Here is an 18,479-nt window from a genome sequence, read left to right as displayed (position 1 = left end):
ACTGTTTAAAACTTCTCTAGTTAAAACTGGAGAATGCCTGTGTTTCTTATAAAAATGAAGGAGACTAATTTACATAGGTGTCTTAATTGCAGGCCACCTATCTCTACAGAAGGGTGCCAAATCATGGTATATTGAGGAAATTACAAGTTGATCAATAAGGTCTCAACTTAGGCTATGTGTCAGTTACAACAATGATTTACTGTGAATAGGAAAAAATGGCAAATAAACACATCAGCCCATAGATAGGCAGTCCTGGGGTGAGTCATGCCATCATAGGCCTAGTCTCCTAATTTTATATTCTGTCTTCTGAACTATGGTACTTTGACGTTCACGTGTGTATCTCATGGCTGTAAGAGGGCTGATCACCTACAGCGCTGTTTTCCAGGAAGGAAGAAGGGGGTGGGGGGAGTTGCATGCCAGCTTACTTTGACCTCTTTTAAAGAGCTTTCTCAGAAACCCCACCTAGAGATTTCAGTTTACATCTCTTTGATCCGAACTGTGTGATTGGTAATCTCAGCTTCAAGGAAGCCGAGGAAAAATAATTTTTAGCTGAGCATATTGCTGTCCTGAAGAAAAGAGAAGTTATTAGTAAGGAAGAAAGAGAGAATGGATAGGCAGTATTTGCTGTGGCTAAGTAGAACAGAGGGGCGGGACGTCAAGCTAGAGAGTAGGCTAAGACCAGATCATTTAGAACTTTGTGTGCGATGCTTAGGAGTTTAGGCAGAATAATGTATTGAGTAAAAGCAAAGACTTTGCAACTGAAAGGCCCTGAAATTGAATTTTGGCTTGTCTACTTATTAGCTATGTGGATTTGGATAAATTACTTACCCCTTTCTGAGCTTTGGTTGCCTCATCTATAAAATAGATTTAACAACACCCATTTTGCAGCATTATAAGGCTAAATGAGATAATGCCTGACATATAGTAGATGCCTAGTAAATTGTAACCATTATTTTTGTTCATTCTTCATCCAAGTGGAAGGGTTTTACATGATCACAAAACTTTGAAAACGATAGCTGTAGCATCACGTAGAGCATCATTTTGCAATGGGGATGGGACTAGAGACAAAGAAGACCTTTAGGAGATACTTATATTTATCTGGGTGAGAAATGATGAGGGCCCAAATTAAGGAGTTATTGGAGATGCAGAAAGAAACAAGGTTCCAGAGATATTAAGAGTATAGATTCTTATGGGATATAATAACTGAATTTGGGCAAGATGATGTTTAGAAAGAGAAGCCCTGACATGACTTGGATAACTGGGTGAAGAGTGATGTAATGAGAAATGTGGAGGAGGAATAAGTTTTAATGGGTAAAAGACTCAGTTATCTTTTGGCATGTTGCATTTGAATGGAATATATGTTCATGTATATATCCACATTGTTGTTGGTGGATGTCTGCCAGTTACAAACAATGTTATGACCATCATTATACATGAATCCTAATGCAAATAAGCACACATTTCTGAAGACGTCTTCGACTTTACCAGTAGTACCAATTTATTTTCCCACCAGCTATGTAGTAGAATTCCTGATGCTTATCATCCATGCTAACACTTGTCATTGTCAGACTTTTTGATTTTTGTTAATGATGAATATGAAGTAGTGTTTTATTGAGGTGCCTTTTATAAATTTTTAGCTTTTTGGATTTCCTCTTTTTTGAAGTGATTACTTAGGGCTTTGGCGCATATAACTATTGGGTTCTGTATCTATTTCATATAGATGTATGAGTTCTTTCTATATTTTGGTTGCTGATCCTTTTTTCAGTTACCATTTGTGGGAGATGTCTTTTCCCAGTCTATGGTGTGTCTTTTTTATTCTACATTGTCTTTTAATGAATAGAACTTTCAATTTTAGTGCAGTCAGATTTATCAATATTTTTATTTATGGTTATGCTTTTTGTCTTGTTTAGGAAGTCCTCCTTTACCTCCAAGGTAATACATATATTTTTTAAGATATCAGTTACCTGTCATTTAGTATTATTTTGAAAAGTACATCGTTATCAGATATCAGGCCAGTTGTGACAGACTAAACTGGATTTCTGGTTTTGGAACTATCACCAATTGAGGGTTGTTGGTTGATGTATCAGTCAGTTCAGCTAGAGATAACTTAAACCACTAAAGCTGAGTTTTTTGTTGCTTTTTTCTTTTTGCTGAGGAAGATTTGCCCTGAGTTAACATCTGTTGCCAATCTTCCTCTTTTTGCTTGAGGAAGATTCACCCAAAGCTAACATCTATGCCAGTCTTCCTCTATTTTGTGTGTGGGTCGCCACCACAGCATGGCCGCCGCTGACTGGTGTAGGTCTGCACCCGGCAACTGAACCCAGGCCGCCAAAGCGGAGTGCACCAAACTTAACCACTAGGCCACGGGGCTGGCTGCGCTAACGCTGTTTTAAGCAGAAAGAGATTTAATACAGGGAATTAGGTACTTATAAAATTATTGAGGAGCTGGCCCATAGCCCCCATGAATGATTTCAGAGCATTTCTGTTGAATTGGCCTCTTTAAGGAAACTGCGTCTGGTTCAATCAGGACACCACTGTTCCAACTGATGGCTCCATGGATCATATCACTTCAGCTGCAATCCAGTGATCAAGAGCCACTGACATAACTGGCTTCGGGGCTATTTTGTGCTGCCTGCTAGATCTGCACCAGCAAAAAGGATACCTCATGTGCTGCCAATCTGCTAGCTTATCTCAGCTTTTAAGTCTTTCCAAATATATCTGATTGGCAGAATCTAAATTATATCTAGAATTCTGGCTGCAAGAGAGACTAGTAAATGTAGTTTTTAGCTGCCCAGCTTCTGCATCACAGAAAGGTATGCTAAAAGGAGGTTGGAACAAATGTTAAATGAGCCAATTATCTACTCATTTGAGCTCATCTGGTAATAGCCCCCCTGCCATATCTCTCCACCTGTGTATCATAGTAAACTTCTGATACGTATATATGAGCTTTATTCCAATTTCAACAGTTCTTTTCTTTGGAAAAAAATAGTATTTCATCAGTGCATCTAATAGCTCATATATACTTACTACAATCCTTTGGTATACTGTTCTATGTAACAATATAAATTAAACCAAATAGAATAAATGCTTAACTCAAAATGATAGGGCTCTTAACTGTCACAGACAATAGCAAATATCTCTTGTTTCCTCTTTAAAGATTATAAAAGACTTTTCAAGGACTTCATTCCTTCTATACAGTATCATTAATTTTTATCTATTTACTGGATCATATCCATCAGTATAAAACATGCTCTTAGTATCTCCTATCCTAAAAAAGCAATACATACCCAACACCCATCTTTCACTGTAAATACTCTTCTGGCTATTGCCCTATTTTCTGCCTTGCTTTAACAGCCAAACTTCTGAAAGTATTTGGCTGCGTATCCTTTCCCTTGTCTCTCATGTATATCTCAAACCCACCAATGTCACTTTCCTATCCTCATCCCACTCACCCTTTCAGCAGAATTGGCACAGTTGACCACTCCCTCCTTCTTGAAAACTTGTTTTTTGGGAAGAGTTTGTATCGAATTGCTGTTATTCCCTAAGTGTTTGATAGAATCCATCAGTGAAGTCATCTGGGCTTGGAAGGTTTGTTTTTCTTTTAATTGTCATTGGAAGATATTAAACCATGAATTCAACTTTTTAAGTATAGATATAAAACTATTCAGGTTATCTTTTTCTTCTTGAGTGAGCTTTGGTAGTTGATGTCTTTTCACGAATTTGTCCATTTCTTCTGAGTCATTGAATTTATGGGCACAACATTGTTCCAAATAGTACCTTATCCTTTGAATGTCTATGGGATTTGTAGTGATGTCTTCTCTTTCATTGTTGATATTTAATAATTTGTGCCTTTTCTCTTTTTTCTTTGTGACTAGAGGTTTATCAATTTTATTGATTTTTTTTTAAAAAACTAGCTTTTAGGGCTGGCCCCGTGGCTTGGTGGTTAGGTGCGCGTGCTCCGCTGCTGGCGGCCCGGGTTCGGATCCCGGGCGCGCACCGACGCGCCATTTCTCCGGCCATGCTGAGGCCGCGTCCCACATGCAGTGGCTGGAAGGATGTGCAGCTATGGCATGCAGCTATCTGCTGGGGCTTTGGGGGAAAAAAATAAATAAATAAATAAAATTATAAGAGTTGTTTTAAAAAAATAAAAATAAAAACTAGCTTTTGGTTTCATTGATTTTTCTCAGATTTCTGTTTTCTGTTTCATTGATTTCTGTCCTTTTTTCCATCTGTTTTTCCTTGAGTGTAATTTCCTCTTCTTTTTGCCTGATTTCTTAAAGGGAAAGCTTAGACCATTTATTTAAGACCTTTCTCCTTTTCTTATATATGCATTTAATGCTATAAATTTCCCTTTTTAAGTAGTGCTATAGTGGTATCCCACAAATTTTGATATATTTTCATTTCATTATCATTCTAGTAAAAAATATTTTCCGTTTTCCTTTGTGAATTCTTTGACCAATGAGTTATTTAGAAGTCAGTAATTTAATATTGAGATTTTTTTATTGATGTCTATTTTAGTTTCATTGTGGTCAAAAACATACTGATGATAATCTGTGCTCTGTTTTTTGACTTCCTGCTGTTGCTTTTTTAGACTGGCCCCCTGTGGGTCTCCTCTGTGCCTGTGAAAATTGTTGGGTCAGCCAAGTACTTAGGGCAGAGATGAGTCGCTTTCTCTCTGCGGTTTCCTTCCTTCTAACATTACCCTCTAATTTCCAGCTGCCCTGCCAGCTTTGGATTCTGTACTCTGAAACTTCAGGCTTTCTGCTGTCTAAGCCAATCATGGTGAAGGAATGCGCTCAATTAAGACATCGATCAAACTCAAGAGATCTGCTATGTGTAGCTCTGTCTTTCAAGAGTAGATTTCTCTACATTCTCTGCTAGCTATTTTGCGGTGCCCCTGGAGTCCTTCCCCATTCACGCCCAGGGTTCTTGTAGCTTGGCATTTGAATAATTTAAGCTCTGAATTTGGGTCTCATTTTTCCTGTGGTTTGCTCACTGCCAGGATTTCCCCTTTAAATTTCCTGATGTTTTCTCAGTCCTGGATTCTGACCTCTGGCACCTTAAGTTGATAAGCTTGCTGTTTTTTCTTCCACTGTTTTCTGTATTTATAGCTGTGAGGTTTAGGCAGCATTATCAGACCAGAAACCACAAAGTCACACTTCTTAACCCCTTCTTGTTACCATTTTTCTAGATTAAACTCTCCCCTGGCTTTTCTCTGCTTTTAGATGCTTTCTACTATCTTTAACTTTGTTGTTGTTGTTTTAAATCCAGTTTTTATAGTTACTTTATGTGGATGATTCATGCAACCACTTTACTACTACTACACCATTACCTGACGTTGTTCCCCCTAAAACAAATCACTTTCTTTTTAAAAAATTTTTGCCTAAGATTCCAGGGGTGACATGTGATCCAGTCTAGTGAATCCAAACAGTCTAGTGAATCCTAACATCCTATTTCCCAGACAATAGTGATTGGTTAAGGAATGGGCACATGATGCAAGTCAGACAAATCAAAGACAAAGAGATTCCATTCTGGGATTTTTATTGGAACTGGTGAGGAAGGATACCCTTTTGTCCCACAAACTTGGGAGGAAGTCCCATCTGAGGAAGCAGAGCCAAGAGAGGAAAGAGAAATTAAGTCCTGGTAAACTTTCAGTCAATCTTCTTCATCTAAAGTGAGCCTTTTCCAAAAGCTTTTGCATAATGTGAGTCAATACATTCAGCTTTTCACTTAGCCATTTTGAGTTGGGTGTTTTGTACTTTTCATCCAACTGATATACACCCTCCATGATCTAGTCTCTGCCTACTTCAACTTTTTCTGGTACTGTTCTCACTCTGGCCCATTATCTTGCAACCTCCCTGACCTTTCACTTCTTCAGATACAAAACATTCTTTCCCAACTCAGGATCTCAAATATGCTCTCCCTCTGTCTGAAAGATCTTCATGAAGCTGATTCTTTCTCATGCTTTGTCTCAGGTTAAATGTCCTGAGACATTAATTAAAGAAGCTTTCCCCTCAAATGTCTAGATAATTGCTCCACTATTATCTGTTTTTGCACCTAATAATTTCCTCCATGGTACTCTTCACAATTTATCATTTTACATTTGGTGGTGTTTACTTTTTTTTCTCTTCTTCTACATTTAAAGGGCAGGGACCATATCTGTCTGGCACAAAATATATGGTCAAGTAACAATCGTTGAAGAAAGGAAGGGAAGGAGAAATGAACTTGCAGGACCAGGACTTGAAAATTAGATGATAAATGAACTCTAATAAGTTTTCTGGGCTGTGCTATGCTTTGCTCTGATAATACCAAATGACTATGCAGATTTTAGTCGGGAATGGGCATTAAAATCCACAGGGTAAGGAGTCTTAAAAAATCAGTTGACCTTACTGAAGAAGGAATGAATACATAAAACCCTCAAAGTTCAAAGTTATTATTTAATTAGAGGTTTTTATTTAAAAGATAACCGGGGCTCAAGTTTACAGTCTGTAGAGAATCATCAAGAGAATGAGATCAGGCCTGTTTTTGAGGGTTTGGGGGATAAAGCCAAAGTTTCATTTCAGTTTCTTTGAGTATTTATGTTATAGTATGAACTATTATAACGTATTTTCCTTTTTAGTTGAGTTGCCTGTATTGTAGATACCTATAAATCATAAATAAAGGGCCTCAAATGTTTAACTCACTAGCTTTCTTTCACCCCAAGTGGGTTTATTTAATGAGGGGTTTGATCAGAAGGCCCCAAATATTTTTGGAATATTATTTTACCTAACTTTTATGAGTAGAACTTTATAGTTTTAATTTAGAATTTTAGCAGTAAATTACTAAAGAAAGGTACTGCCTTCAAATCAATTCAGTACTCTTAAAAATAAACCCAGTGTTATGGATTAAATTGTGTCTTCCCCCCAAAAAAGATATGGTAGAGTCCTAACCCCTAGTACTTCAGAATGTGACCTATTTGGAGATAGGGTCCTTACAGAGGTAATCAAGTTAAAATGAGGTTATTAGGGTAGGATCTAAACAAATATGACTGGTATCCTTATAAAAGGGGGAAATTTGGACACAGAGACATGCACAGAGAGAAGCCCATGTGAAGACATTGGAAGGATGCCTGAGGTTACCAAAAGCTAGGAGAGAAACATGGAACAGATCCGTCTTTAGTGCCTTCAGAGGGAGCATGGCCCTGCCAACACCCTGATTTCAGACTTCTAGCCTCCAGAACTGTGAGACAATAAATTTCTGTTGTTCTAAGCTACCTAGTTTGTAGCACTTTGTTATGGCAGCGGATTTTAGAATTAGAGTTTTTTATAGTTATCTTTTTCTACTTCATTATTGAAATAAAATACAGCTATATTTGAATATAGAAGTATATATAAAATATTGTGTATTTTTAGCATCTTAATCTATGAACTCTAAATCTTTTCATTAATCTAACAAAAATGCTTATTACAAAAGAGGAACTGCTCGTTTCTTTTAAGAAGTCTTTTGCCTGAGCATTGATACATCATTTGCTAAACTGAATCGAATGCTTATTCACCATGTTCAATGTTATAGTGGCAGCTTTTGTTCCCAAGGTTACCTAGGCTTTTAATGACTTGTTTTTCATAAAAAGACTATTTAAAAGGAAAATAGTAACTTTACATAGAATCTTGGCAGATACCAACTTAACCAAGTGGTCAAAGTTAGTATCACCAGTACCACATAGGAACATCATGGACCCCAGATATGTTGCACTGAGAAGGAAACATTGGGTACCCTTCCCAATAACGCATACCCTCTTCTAGTCATGAGAAAGCGTCAGAGAAACCCACATTGAGAGACATGTGTGAGATCTACAAAATACCTAACCAGTACCCTTCAATGTATCAAGGTCATGAAAGATAAGACAGAGGAATTGTCATAAATTAGAGAAAATTAAGGAGGCACAGCAACTAAATGTAATGTGGGATCCTGGATTGGATCTTGGGACAAAAAAATGGCATTAGTGGAACAAGATGAGATCTGAATGAATTCTTTATTTTAGTTAATGGAGATTAATTTCTTGATTTTGAAAATTGTTTTTTTGTCACATGAGATGTTAACATATGAGGTATGGGACATATGAGGAGGTTGAGACTCTACCATTTTTGCAACTCTTGTGAGTCTAAAGTAATTTCAAATAAGTACTTAAAAATAACAAAGACTTTCTTTCCATACCATGCATATTTTTAAATGTTTGTAAAGGTTAACTGGCTGGAAGTTAACCTTTGAGAATACAGGAATAAGAATACAGGAATGAAAGGAAGATTATTTGGGGGGAAATGTTTTGTCACCATTACCTATAGAATTTTTTCTGTCGGATTTGTTCTTTAATCAAAGTTCAAGTTAATAGAATTTGTGCATTTTGAGTTTCAGAATATTTAAACATTAATATATTTAAGAATTTTAATATGTGAGCTAGTAATTTGAGTATTTCCTTGATTTACAGTAATTTTGATGATGTTTCACTTTGATTATCACACTCAGTTATTACTAGTGTTAAAGTACTTATATGACCTTTAGTTGAATGTGCTACCATTTTTGATGATTAGCCATACTTTGCAGGTTGTCTATTAGAGGCTGATTTTGCAGTGCTGTAAAATTATGCTTACAAATGTAAAGAACTAGAGACAAGAGTTTAAAGACATGTTGCAACAACTGTGTGTAGCAATAAAGGATTAAAGATGTTTTTAGCACACAAAGAGCAGCGTATGTGGAGTTCTAGCACAGTAAGCAGTCCCTTTGATTTTTTAAAAGATTTACTCCTTATAATTATTTTGTTTTAATTTGCTATCTGGACTTTTCCTGATTGATAGGAGATTTTGTTCACTGGTAGTTTAGGTTCGAGGCATTAGTACAGTATTTATACTATTTTGTTCTTGTGGGGAAAAAAACCCTTATTGTGTTGTGCCATGAAGTTCATTAATATTAAAAAAGACACTTACAGTTACCATGCCTTGTTACTAAGATACTGGCATTTTCTGTAACTGCTTTTAATCACTTATAAGTAGATAGGCTAGTAGAATTTGAAAAGCTCTGCTAAAACGTATTCCGTTTATTATAATGTAAGTTGAGAATTTAGGCATTACAGATGTGTATTAATTTTTATTATGCAAAATATGCACATTGTTACCTGTTAGTTAAAATAAAAACTAAAGTTGCATTCATAATATTGAAACTATGTTTGAATGTTAACATCTGTTAAAAAGAATAATTGTGATCTTCTAAAAGTGTTTTCATTTTATAATTTATCAGTTTGCAAATGTTCTTTTTTTTGAGCAAAATTTAGGAGTTTTTAATCATAATCTTTGGTTTTTATTTGGGAACATCTTCTGACATTAGGTATGTTAATATAGAAAAAAGTTACTTCTCCAAAAGTGAAGCATTCTAATACCCAAATAATTTTATTTTGTAGGGTTAATAGAGCATGTTTGACTTGTGTTGTATTTTGTTTCATGTAAGAAGATATCATCCTGCTTTTTTATTAATAGAGAATATGCTTTGTTTTAAAAGTAGTTATAGCATTCACTAAGCCATCACTAGTCTGTGATCAAAAATCACCTTGTGAACGTAGCTTGAAATTTCAAGACAGTTGGAGAAGGCTAATGCCATTGTCCTGGCAATGGAACCCAGGGTGTAATCTAAACAGCACCCCCTGCTGTATAAGAAGATTAAAGCCACAACAGAGATGTTATTAAATCAGCTTCTAATTACCCAAAGAGCTTTTAGTAACATTGTGAATGCCTTTTATAAATGGAGCAGAAAAAAAAGTGAGATATATTTTCAGTCATTTAAAGAACGACTCCTGGTTGTTATAGCCTCTTAAAAGAAGAGAGAAACAAAGAATTGAAAACTATCATTTTAGAGTTGTTCACATAGGTATTAGGAAGTGTTGTCCCTGCAACTGATAAGAGTTTGCTTTATGCAATATTTTGTAGAGAGTAAAAATGATTAAGAAATGGCTCTTTCTTCATAACCTTATACCCTACTAATGGTATGATAAAAGACAGATTGTGAATAATCATGAATGTTCAAAGGAGGCCCAAAACGTATCTCTCTGGGAGATATGTTTTTGAGATGGTTAGGAAAGGATAGATAGGATTATAAAAGGCAAAAGAAGTAAAACAGCATGTTATATAAGCATGGGAGGTCTGAAGTAGAAGAAATAATGTGACCGAAATTATAACTGTGGGAAACATTTGTTAAGTACCTATAGTGTTTCAGATTATGCCAGGGGTTGGGGATACTGAGATGAATGAGATTCAGTTTTTGCTCTCAAGGAGCTAAAATCCTAGTTCAGAATTCATTTGCATAGAAGTGATAGTTAAAACAGTAGAAGCGCATGAAATAACTGAGGAAAAAAGCATAAAGAGAAAAAAAGAGATAGCTAGACAAAATCTTTAGGAATGCTTACATTTAGAAAAGAAAATAAAATCGAATAAAATAGACAATAGTATTTTTTTAAAATTTTTTTCTTGTAATGAGAACTTTTTTTTTGAGGAAGATTGGCCCTGAGCTAACATCTGGTACCAATCTTCCTCCTTTCTTCCTTTTCTCTCCCCAAAGCCCCAGTAGATAATTGTATGTCATGGTTGTATATATTTCTAGTTCTCTACGTGGGACACCACCTCAGCATGGCTTGATGAGCAGTGCGTAGGTCCGCGCCCAGGATCCAAACCAGCGAACCCTGGGCCACCGAAGCAGAATGAGCCAACTTAACCGCTACCCCACTGTGCCAGCCCGAGTAGACAGTAGTGTTATTGAAAGATATACTTAAGAAGAGGATCAAGATAATTCCATGACCTGGAGTTTAAGGGTGAACATGGGTTTTAATAAGGAGGAGGCAGTCAGCAATGCCAGATTTATAAGGGGTGGTTAAGAATGAGAAGCAAAAATTAATGGGATCTAGTGATTAGGAAAAGTTGAGTAACTTTACAGACAAAATGGAAGAGAGGCTTGGGGCTTGGCATAAATATTAAAGATTCTGTGAAGTGGGAAGGAAGTAGATGTACAGGTATAAGACTTTTCTTCCAAGGTTAACACAGGAGAGATGATGATAGGATTGAGAGGGAAGGGGAGTCGTAGACGATTGGGAGAGACCAGAGGTCATGCTGAGAAATAAGGAAATGGAAATGTGGAAATTGCATTAGAGTGCAATTTAAGAGTTTAAGATCTTGGAGGTGGTAACATTTTGTGTGATCAAATCCAACATGTACCTAAATGGAATCAAGGAGGAATAAAGGGCCAAGTGGTAATTAAAAAAAAAATGTCAGGACCATGGGTTGGTGAAGTAAGGCAAAAAGAAACTAGGAAGCATATTTGCAAGTTTAAGTGAAGATTCAAGACAACTTCCTGTTCTGATTGAACACCTTCAGAATCAGTCACATGAATGTGCCTCTTCTGCTCTTAATGAGTAGCGAATTGATTCATTCAACAGATATTTATCGTATATCTACTATGTGCGAGACACTGTTTTAGGTATTTGGGATCTATTACTGTGTCCTGTATGTGACAGTACAAGTTTCTAATACTGAAATATTAACTAACTTGTTTTACACATTGCGGTGTAAAAAATAGTCTTACACTATTTAAATTATGTTCCAATCATGAGTTCCTCGAGGTCAGGGATTATTATGCCTTGTTTATCCTTATATGCCAATTACTCAACATAGTACTTGATACTTAAAAGGTATGTTCATGAAATGTCTGAATTGCTGCAACTGTTGAATAAAGAACAGAATAATTCTGGAAGATTTTTACATGGAATTGGTATCTGTGTTTTTTAAAAGGTGGTAGACAATACTAAAATTATATATAGTGTTACAGAGCCTTTTAATAAGGAAGATATAATCTTTTCTATATCACTGACTTCTATATTCTTGCTATAAAGGCAAAATACAGTAAAAATTATGAAATGTATTATGAAATTATTTCCCTTCTGCGGTACAACTTGATCCATATGTAGCAGGGAAATTCTCTAATGTGTATTTTTGATAATGCATGGTATCACTGTAATCTTTATAACGTGGTCCTAGTCTTCTTTACTAAATACAAAAGTGAGTCTTTTCTCACCAACAAAGAAGAGGCCCTGTAGATTCCATTGTCACGTGTATGCCTTCTATGCTTCGATTATCTTCACCAAGAATTTTATAAGAAAGAATAAGAAAATAGAGTAAAGTAGGTCTTTGTAATGTTGCCAGGCATAGATGTAAATCTGTGTACAGGACTATACTTTTTTTTTTTCCATTTGAATCTATGGTGAATAAAGCTCATATTTTGTTGACATTTTCTACTCAGTTCCTTCTAGATATCACTGTTTTTAAAGAATTTAAAAAAAGAACTTTTTTGTTATCAAATTGTGTGTGATCGGTTCTTAATTATTGCTGCAAGAGTGACAACTTCATTTAGGTATTGCTCATGTTTTCTGTTCATGAGACTCCAAAGTTTAGCTTATTTACTTCTTCACAATAATAAAATTAGTGTTTTAACTATGCATCTAAGAATGCTGCTTACCACCAATTCATTAGCTATTATAGAAGTATTTCTATCAGTTTCTGATCCTTTATAATTTCTATTTGTTCTGAATTTTTATATTTTGTATAGCTTTGAGTTTTACCTCACAAATTTTTTTGTATTAAATCACTGCTACATATATGTAGTTGACATATAATTTAAGAATTATTATTTTGTAAAATATAAATGACAAATTATTCTAAAATCCCCAAACTAGAATGTTCAGTTTAACTTGCTCATCAAGAAAACTGATGTAGAAGGAAATGTAACTTCTACATTTAGTAGTATGTTTATAAATAAAACATTTAGTAGTATGTTTATAAATAAAACATTTGATTAAGGACATCTGATTCAGGAAGTCTGATTGGTGAGAGCCAGGGATTTTATATGCAATCAAATGTAAAGATAAATACTGACTCTTAACGTTACAGGCTCATTTTTTAGAATAACTATCTGGGTTTTTGAGAATTTGCCAAAAAAAAATTACACAGTCATTCTGGTGGCCTATCACTAGTCTTAAAAATAGTGACAGTTGTTACCTTTCTTCTGGTAGCATGCCCTGTTTTGTGTTGATGCAGCTTCAGTGCTAATGCATTCTAGAACTTTGATAATGCAAAAGTACCAAATTCACAAATTTTCTGTTTAGGCTTTGATGAACAAAAACAGACTGACTGACTTAGAAAAGATACCCATGGTTGTGTACTTCTCCTCCTCCCTCACGGTTTCTTTGTGATCCTCCCTTGTAAAGACACGTTGAGGGTCTTCCCTGTGAGATCTAGTTATTGCTTTGTTATAGTGGGACCTCCACCCTCAACCAGAACTTTTTACTATATGGGCTGATATAAGATATACTTGATGCAATTTATTTAAATCTTACTACTTCAATGAAAAGTATAGTGTTATTTCAGTAAAGAATATAGGGTTTATATTAGTCTCTGAGGGTACACTCTGACCTTTCTGATGACTTCTTGGTTTTCAGGGAGTAAAAAAGCAAAAAGGAGAGATTTCATTGATAACTAAATGATAACACAAAGTATACTTATTTTTAATGTATTTTTTCATTTGCTTCAAACATATTGTGTTAAAACTAATTAAATTGCAATGCACAGTCAGGTCTGATATATAAGGAAGCCTTATTCTTATTTTAACAGAGCACAATACCTTTCACACAGTAACTTCTTAAGATAGCTTGGAGTGTGGGGTTTGATATTCTGTTTTCATAGTATCAAGCCAGGGAAACTTAATTATTTCCTGGAAGTAAAAGGAAGATTTCCAAGTGTTAGCAAATTTTCTGCCAAATCCCTAAAAAGTATGAAAAATAAGTCATGTTTTTGATTGTATAACACTCCAGCCTGGGGTTATGACATTTAGTACCAGGTTTTCTTTAGAGTAAAAGTGGAGATTGAAAAGTCACACATTTGGATTGAATGTGATCTACCACAGAGTTAAAAAATGATTTTTATATTGATAACCACCCTTGGATGCATTTAGAAATACCTTAGTAAATTTATTCATTAAATCTTTATGTTGTCTTATTCATTGCTTTGTTAGGCTAGAATATAATCCGTTTTTGTTATCAACTCTCCTCACCTAAGAGGTATTGGATAGAGAACATAGCTTCAATTCTGGCACGTGGAAACTGGGAACTCTTTGCCTAGAGTGCATGATAATTTGAGTAATGACTTGGTGACACATTCTGGACTTATTTAATTGGTTCTTCAACCTTGTTTTAATAGGACGTTTTTATTTTGATACTATATTAATGTACATGTATTAACAGAAAGTTTGCCTAACTTCTGTAGGTCAAACTTTTATAATAGTGAAAATTATTTGCTTAAAAACATCATTTCTCAAATTCAAAGTAAATAAGGCTATACCATTCATTTAATTATTTTTAGAATGCTTTCATATTTCTAGAAACATCTTATTCTCTAGGCTTTGAATAGCAAAAATGCAAAAGAAAAACTGTAATATAAAAATTTGATAAGAAATTATTATAAATTTTAACTTTCACTATGAACGCTGAAATCAGATAAATCTCATCTGTTTTTATAGTACAACTTTAAGTGTGTTTTTTTCCCTCCCAGGACATTTATTCAGAGCAGCTGGGGATCAACCGTTTAACCTGTCCACAGTGTCGAGTGCCTTCCCAATGGTCAGCCACCCAGTCTTTGGTCTACATTCAGCCAGCTCAGGGCATTCAGAATTTGGTGGTCTGGGGACACTTGGTACACCCACAGCCTTAGCCGCACATCCCCAACTAGCATCTTTTCCAGGTAAACATCTGTTACAAACAGTGTTCAGGGAAAGGAGAAAAGCTTGAAAATGTTCAGGCAGTAATTTGTTTATTAAATTGAACAAAAAGAATAGTCTAATGCCTGGTATATTAAAACTCTTGTGCAAGAATTGGCTCAGTAGTATTTATCATGGGCAAAAAAATAAAACATACTGTGTGTGCTAGGTGGCAATGCAATTAATTAGATATTCAAGTGTTTAGCTAGAGAAATAGACATCTGCCAGAAGAATGAATGATTAGGCCAAGTTTTTCTCATGCTTTTTGTTATAGTATAACTGGCAGAAAAGTGTACATATTTTAAATGTAGAGCTTGATGAATTTTTCTCAGCTTTATTTGACCCTTTAAAAACATTATTTAACTTACAATGGAAAACTAAAGTCCAGTTCTTGTAATGAATATCTCTGTTCTTTTATTTTGAGTTCTCACTGCTTTGTACTTTATAAGGAAGATGAACTTGGCTCTTAAATTTCTATATTTTTCCATATTTGATCAAAACAACTGTAGATTTACACCACTTACATGGTAGGAAGACCAGAATTATCCCAAATTCTATAGATTATGAGAATTCAGGAGTTCAGTAAGACACTAATTAAAGCTTAATTCAGGCAAACATGCTGTAATTTGTCTTGTTATACTATTTTGAAAGTCTAAACTTTAATGTGTTTCCCGTGATTAATTTTACTTTAATAAACTGTAGTAAGGGATGCATAGTTTAGTGTTATGTAAAATAGTTTAAAAATTAGAGCATAAATCTAGAGGCAAATAGACCTGAATTTAAATCTGGCTTTTCCGTGTTTTAGCTGTATGACCTTGAACAAGTAATCCAACCTCTCAGCCTCAGTTTTCTCATCTGAAAAAATGAGGATAATAATAGTACCGGCCTCTTAGGGTTCTTGTGAACGTTACAGGAAATAAGCTGTGTTCAGTGCTGAATGCAGTGCTTGGCACACATAATTAGTACATAGTTGATAACTATCATTATTATTTTCTCTTGCCCACTTTAATGGGTAATAAATTGTCAAGTGCTTCTTTAAAAGGAAACAACTATCTCGTTTGAACTATATATATAGAATGGAAAGATGGTTAAATGTATATTTCAAAGACTATTTCTTGAGTCATGTTATTCCTTTAATTCAGTTATCTGGGAGAGAGGGGATGGTGGGGAGAGATAATATGACTAGAAAGTTAAAATAAAGTCTTAAACTAAGTCTTAACATTTATTTTAAAAATACTCTTAGGAATTTATTTCAGTCAGTTTCTAGCATGGTTGCTTAGCAAGATGAGCATTCAATAGATATTTGCAGAAACATAAGATTACTGAATAAAAATCAAAATAGGTAATAGTAATATAGTTAGTTCCTGGTATCTTAATTTTTTTTAATTGTTTTATCATAGTTTATTATAGTATTGCTTTTCAGCATTTCTAAACCACAATGTAATTACAATATTATTAAAATCAAATACCTTCTGCTCTGGAATGATGGTTAACAAGTGTAAAGAATTACTTGCCTGGATTTCAATAATGTTGATACTTTATAGAAAGTATAAACAGTATAGAAAAAAATTTAATAACTTCCCTAGCCTGTATAAACTATTCACTCATTCATTTATATTACAAAGTTCTTTGAGCATCTAGTATGTTCTGTACACTAGGCCAGGCATTGAGGAATACACTAACATAGTACATGTTATGTTACTTATAGTTCTTAGGAGATGGATAAACAGACCATTGCAAGACAGAACCTTGTAATATAAGCATACTTTTTTGCCAAATGAACAGAAGCTATGCCTAGTTTTAGAGGACTAACTTGTTTAAATTGTAGATTTGGTATAATAACTTAAATTTTCTGTAATTGGCTTTATTCCAAGGGGTAAGCAAAATGCCAAATTTTTTGAAATCACTTAGTCAATAAGTGAAGACACACAAGGAAGAAATTACTAGGAATTTTTTAAATTTTTTGTGAGGAAGATCGGCCCTGAGCTAACGTCTGCCAATCCTCCTCTTTTTTTTTCGCTGAGGAAGACTAGCCCTGGGCTAACATCCATGCCTGTCTTCCTCCACTTTATATGGGACGCCGCCACAGCATGGCTTGATAAGCAGTGCATCAGTGTGCACCCGGGATCCGAACCAGCGAACCCTGGGCCACCGCAGCGGAGCACGTGCACTTAACTGCTTGCGCCACCTGGCTGGCCCCTACTATGAATTTTAAATGAGGAATTTTTAAAAAATTTTATCCACTTCTAAATTATTCTGCATTTCATGTGATTAAATCAGCAGATGCAAAATTATTTCATGGATAATAGTATAGTAAATTTATTTTCATTTATATTGAAATAGTGCTTCATGGTAATTTCTTTTAAAATATTTACAATTTGCAATCATTATATTTTTATATTATATTGCTATGAATTTTTTTGTAAAGTATCTGGCTCTATCTAGTATGAAAAATTTTAAAATTCTGCTATATCTTCTAGGTTCAAATTGAGATTCAATATATCATCTGAAATATTAGAATCTTTCAGTTGATTATGATTAATATCGCTACTATGCTATTACCTCCTTTGAATACATTTAGAAATTCATCATGTGCTGGTTTATGTAATTCTTATTTTGTGTATTTCATTTTATCAACAAGCTAGTTTGTGCGTGACTAAATTTTTTTATTTTCTTAAATTTGGAAGATAAACAAGCTCGTCACTTAAAAATTATATTATTTCCTATGCAATATTAGACATTTGTAAAGTTTGTAGTCAGAAGCTCTACCATTTTCATCTTTTTATTTGATTAATCTTATTTACTTGTTTTTTTACTTCTGGTGTCACCTTATTTATACACATTTTTCCAATTGTTTTTTCCTAATCCCTATTGTGTGCTTATTTACCATTGACGTTCTAAAGAACATTTTTATGTTTTTCCTGAGTGTGATTACATCTGAAATATTTGAGCATTATTACATTTTGATTACCTTACCCGATTTGTTGGTTGTTTACAAAGTCTATATATTCAACTGTAATGCTTTAATTATAGACTCTGTATTCAATAATATAAATATCTTTGGGAAACCTCAGTCCCCTTTTAGCAGCTATGTGGAACCTAGTTTTCAAACCTATAAATAACAATAGATTCCAACTGTGCTGATATAAGCCCAAAATACACAGTTTTTCTTCCTATCTGAATACACTTCTTTCATCTAAACGGTGGATAAATGATTAATGCTTTTGTATGGTTATTCTTGGTTCAGTTCCCATCATTCAGGCACTGCTGAATATACATTGGTGTCATTTCACTAGCAGTGCCTTCCTGCAGAGCAGAAGAATAGCTTTTGCAGTTTTCTGCTTATACTGTTTTTTTAGACCTTTCAGAATGGCAGCTACCATGGACATTTCAATTTTTTTTAAAACCAGATTTTGCCGTTATATAATGAAGGTGCACATCACTTTACATCCTGTTTTTGATGAAGAGAGATTCCTAGAAAAGCTTTAAAGATCATATAATACAATACATTAACAATATTGAATTTTTCCAATACTATATTAGTTTTTCCCTCTAATTTTCTTGTGGCTGTTACAATCAATGAAAAATATACGGTATCTCTTAGAAGATTAGCCTGAAAGGTAATAACTGATTTGGTAATCTAGCAAGTTAGTCAGTTG

General features: G+C 34.5%; 1 protein-coding gene across 16 annotated transcripts in view; it reads left to right on the top strand.

Annotated features, from left to right (window-relative positions):
* BAZ2B (bromodomain adjacent to zinc finger domain 2B) overlaps nt 1-18,479 on the top strand; it is a 383,461-nt gene that overhangs the window by 252,738 nt on the left and 112,244 nt on the right. For 13 of the 16 annotated variants that reach the window (XM_058549063.1, XM_058549049.1, XM_058549051.1 and 10 more), the window contains one exon: nt 14,616-14,804. The exons of the other annotated variants lie outside the window; for them this stretch is intronic. In XM_058549063.1, the coding sequence (XP_058405046.1) occupies nt 14,616-14,804 (189 nt within the window). The remainder of the gene's footprint in view (nt 1-14,615; nt 14,805-18,479) is intronic. 16 annotated transcript variants of the gene reach the window in all.

This window comes from Diceros bicornis, chromosome 10, assembly GCF_020826845.1.
Source record: "Diceros bicornis minor isolate mBicDic1 chromosome 10, mDicBic1.mat.cur, whole genome shotgun sequence".
In the NCBI taxonomy this organism is placed as follows: Eukaryota; Metazoa; Chordata; class Mammalia; order Perissodactyla; family Rhinocerotidae; genus Diceros; species Diceros bicornis.
The sequence above is the reverse complement of the archived record's forward strand: the minus strand, read 5'-3'. Positions and strand labels throughout refer to the sequence as shown.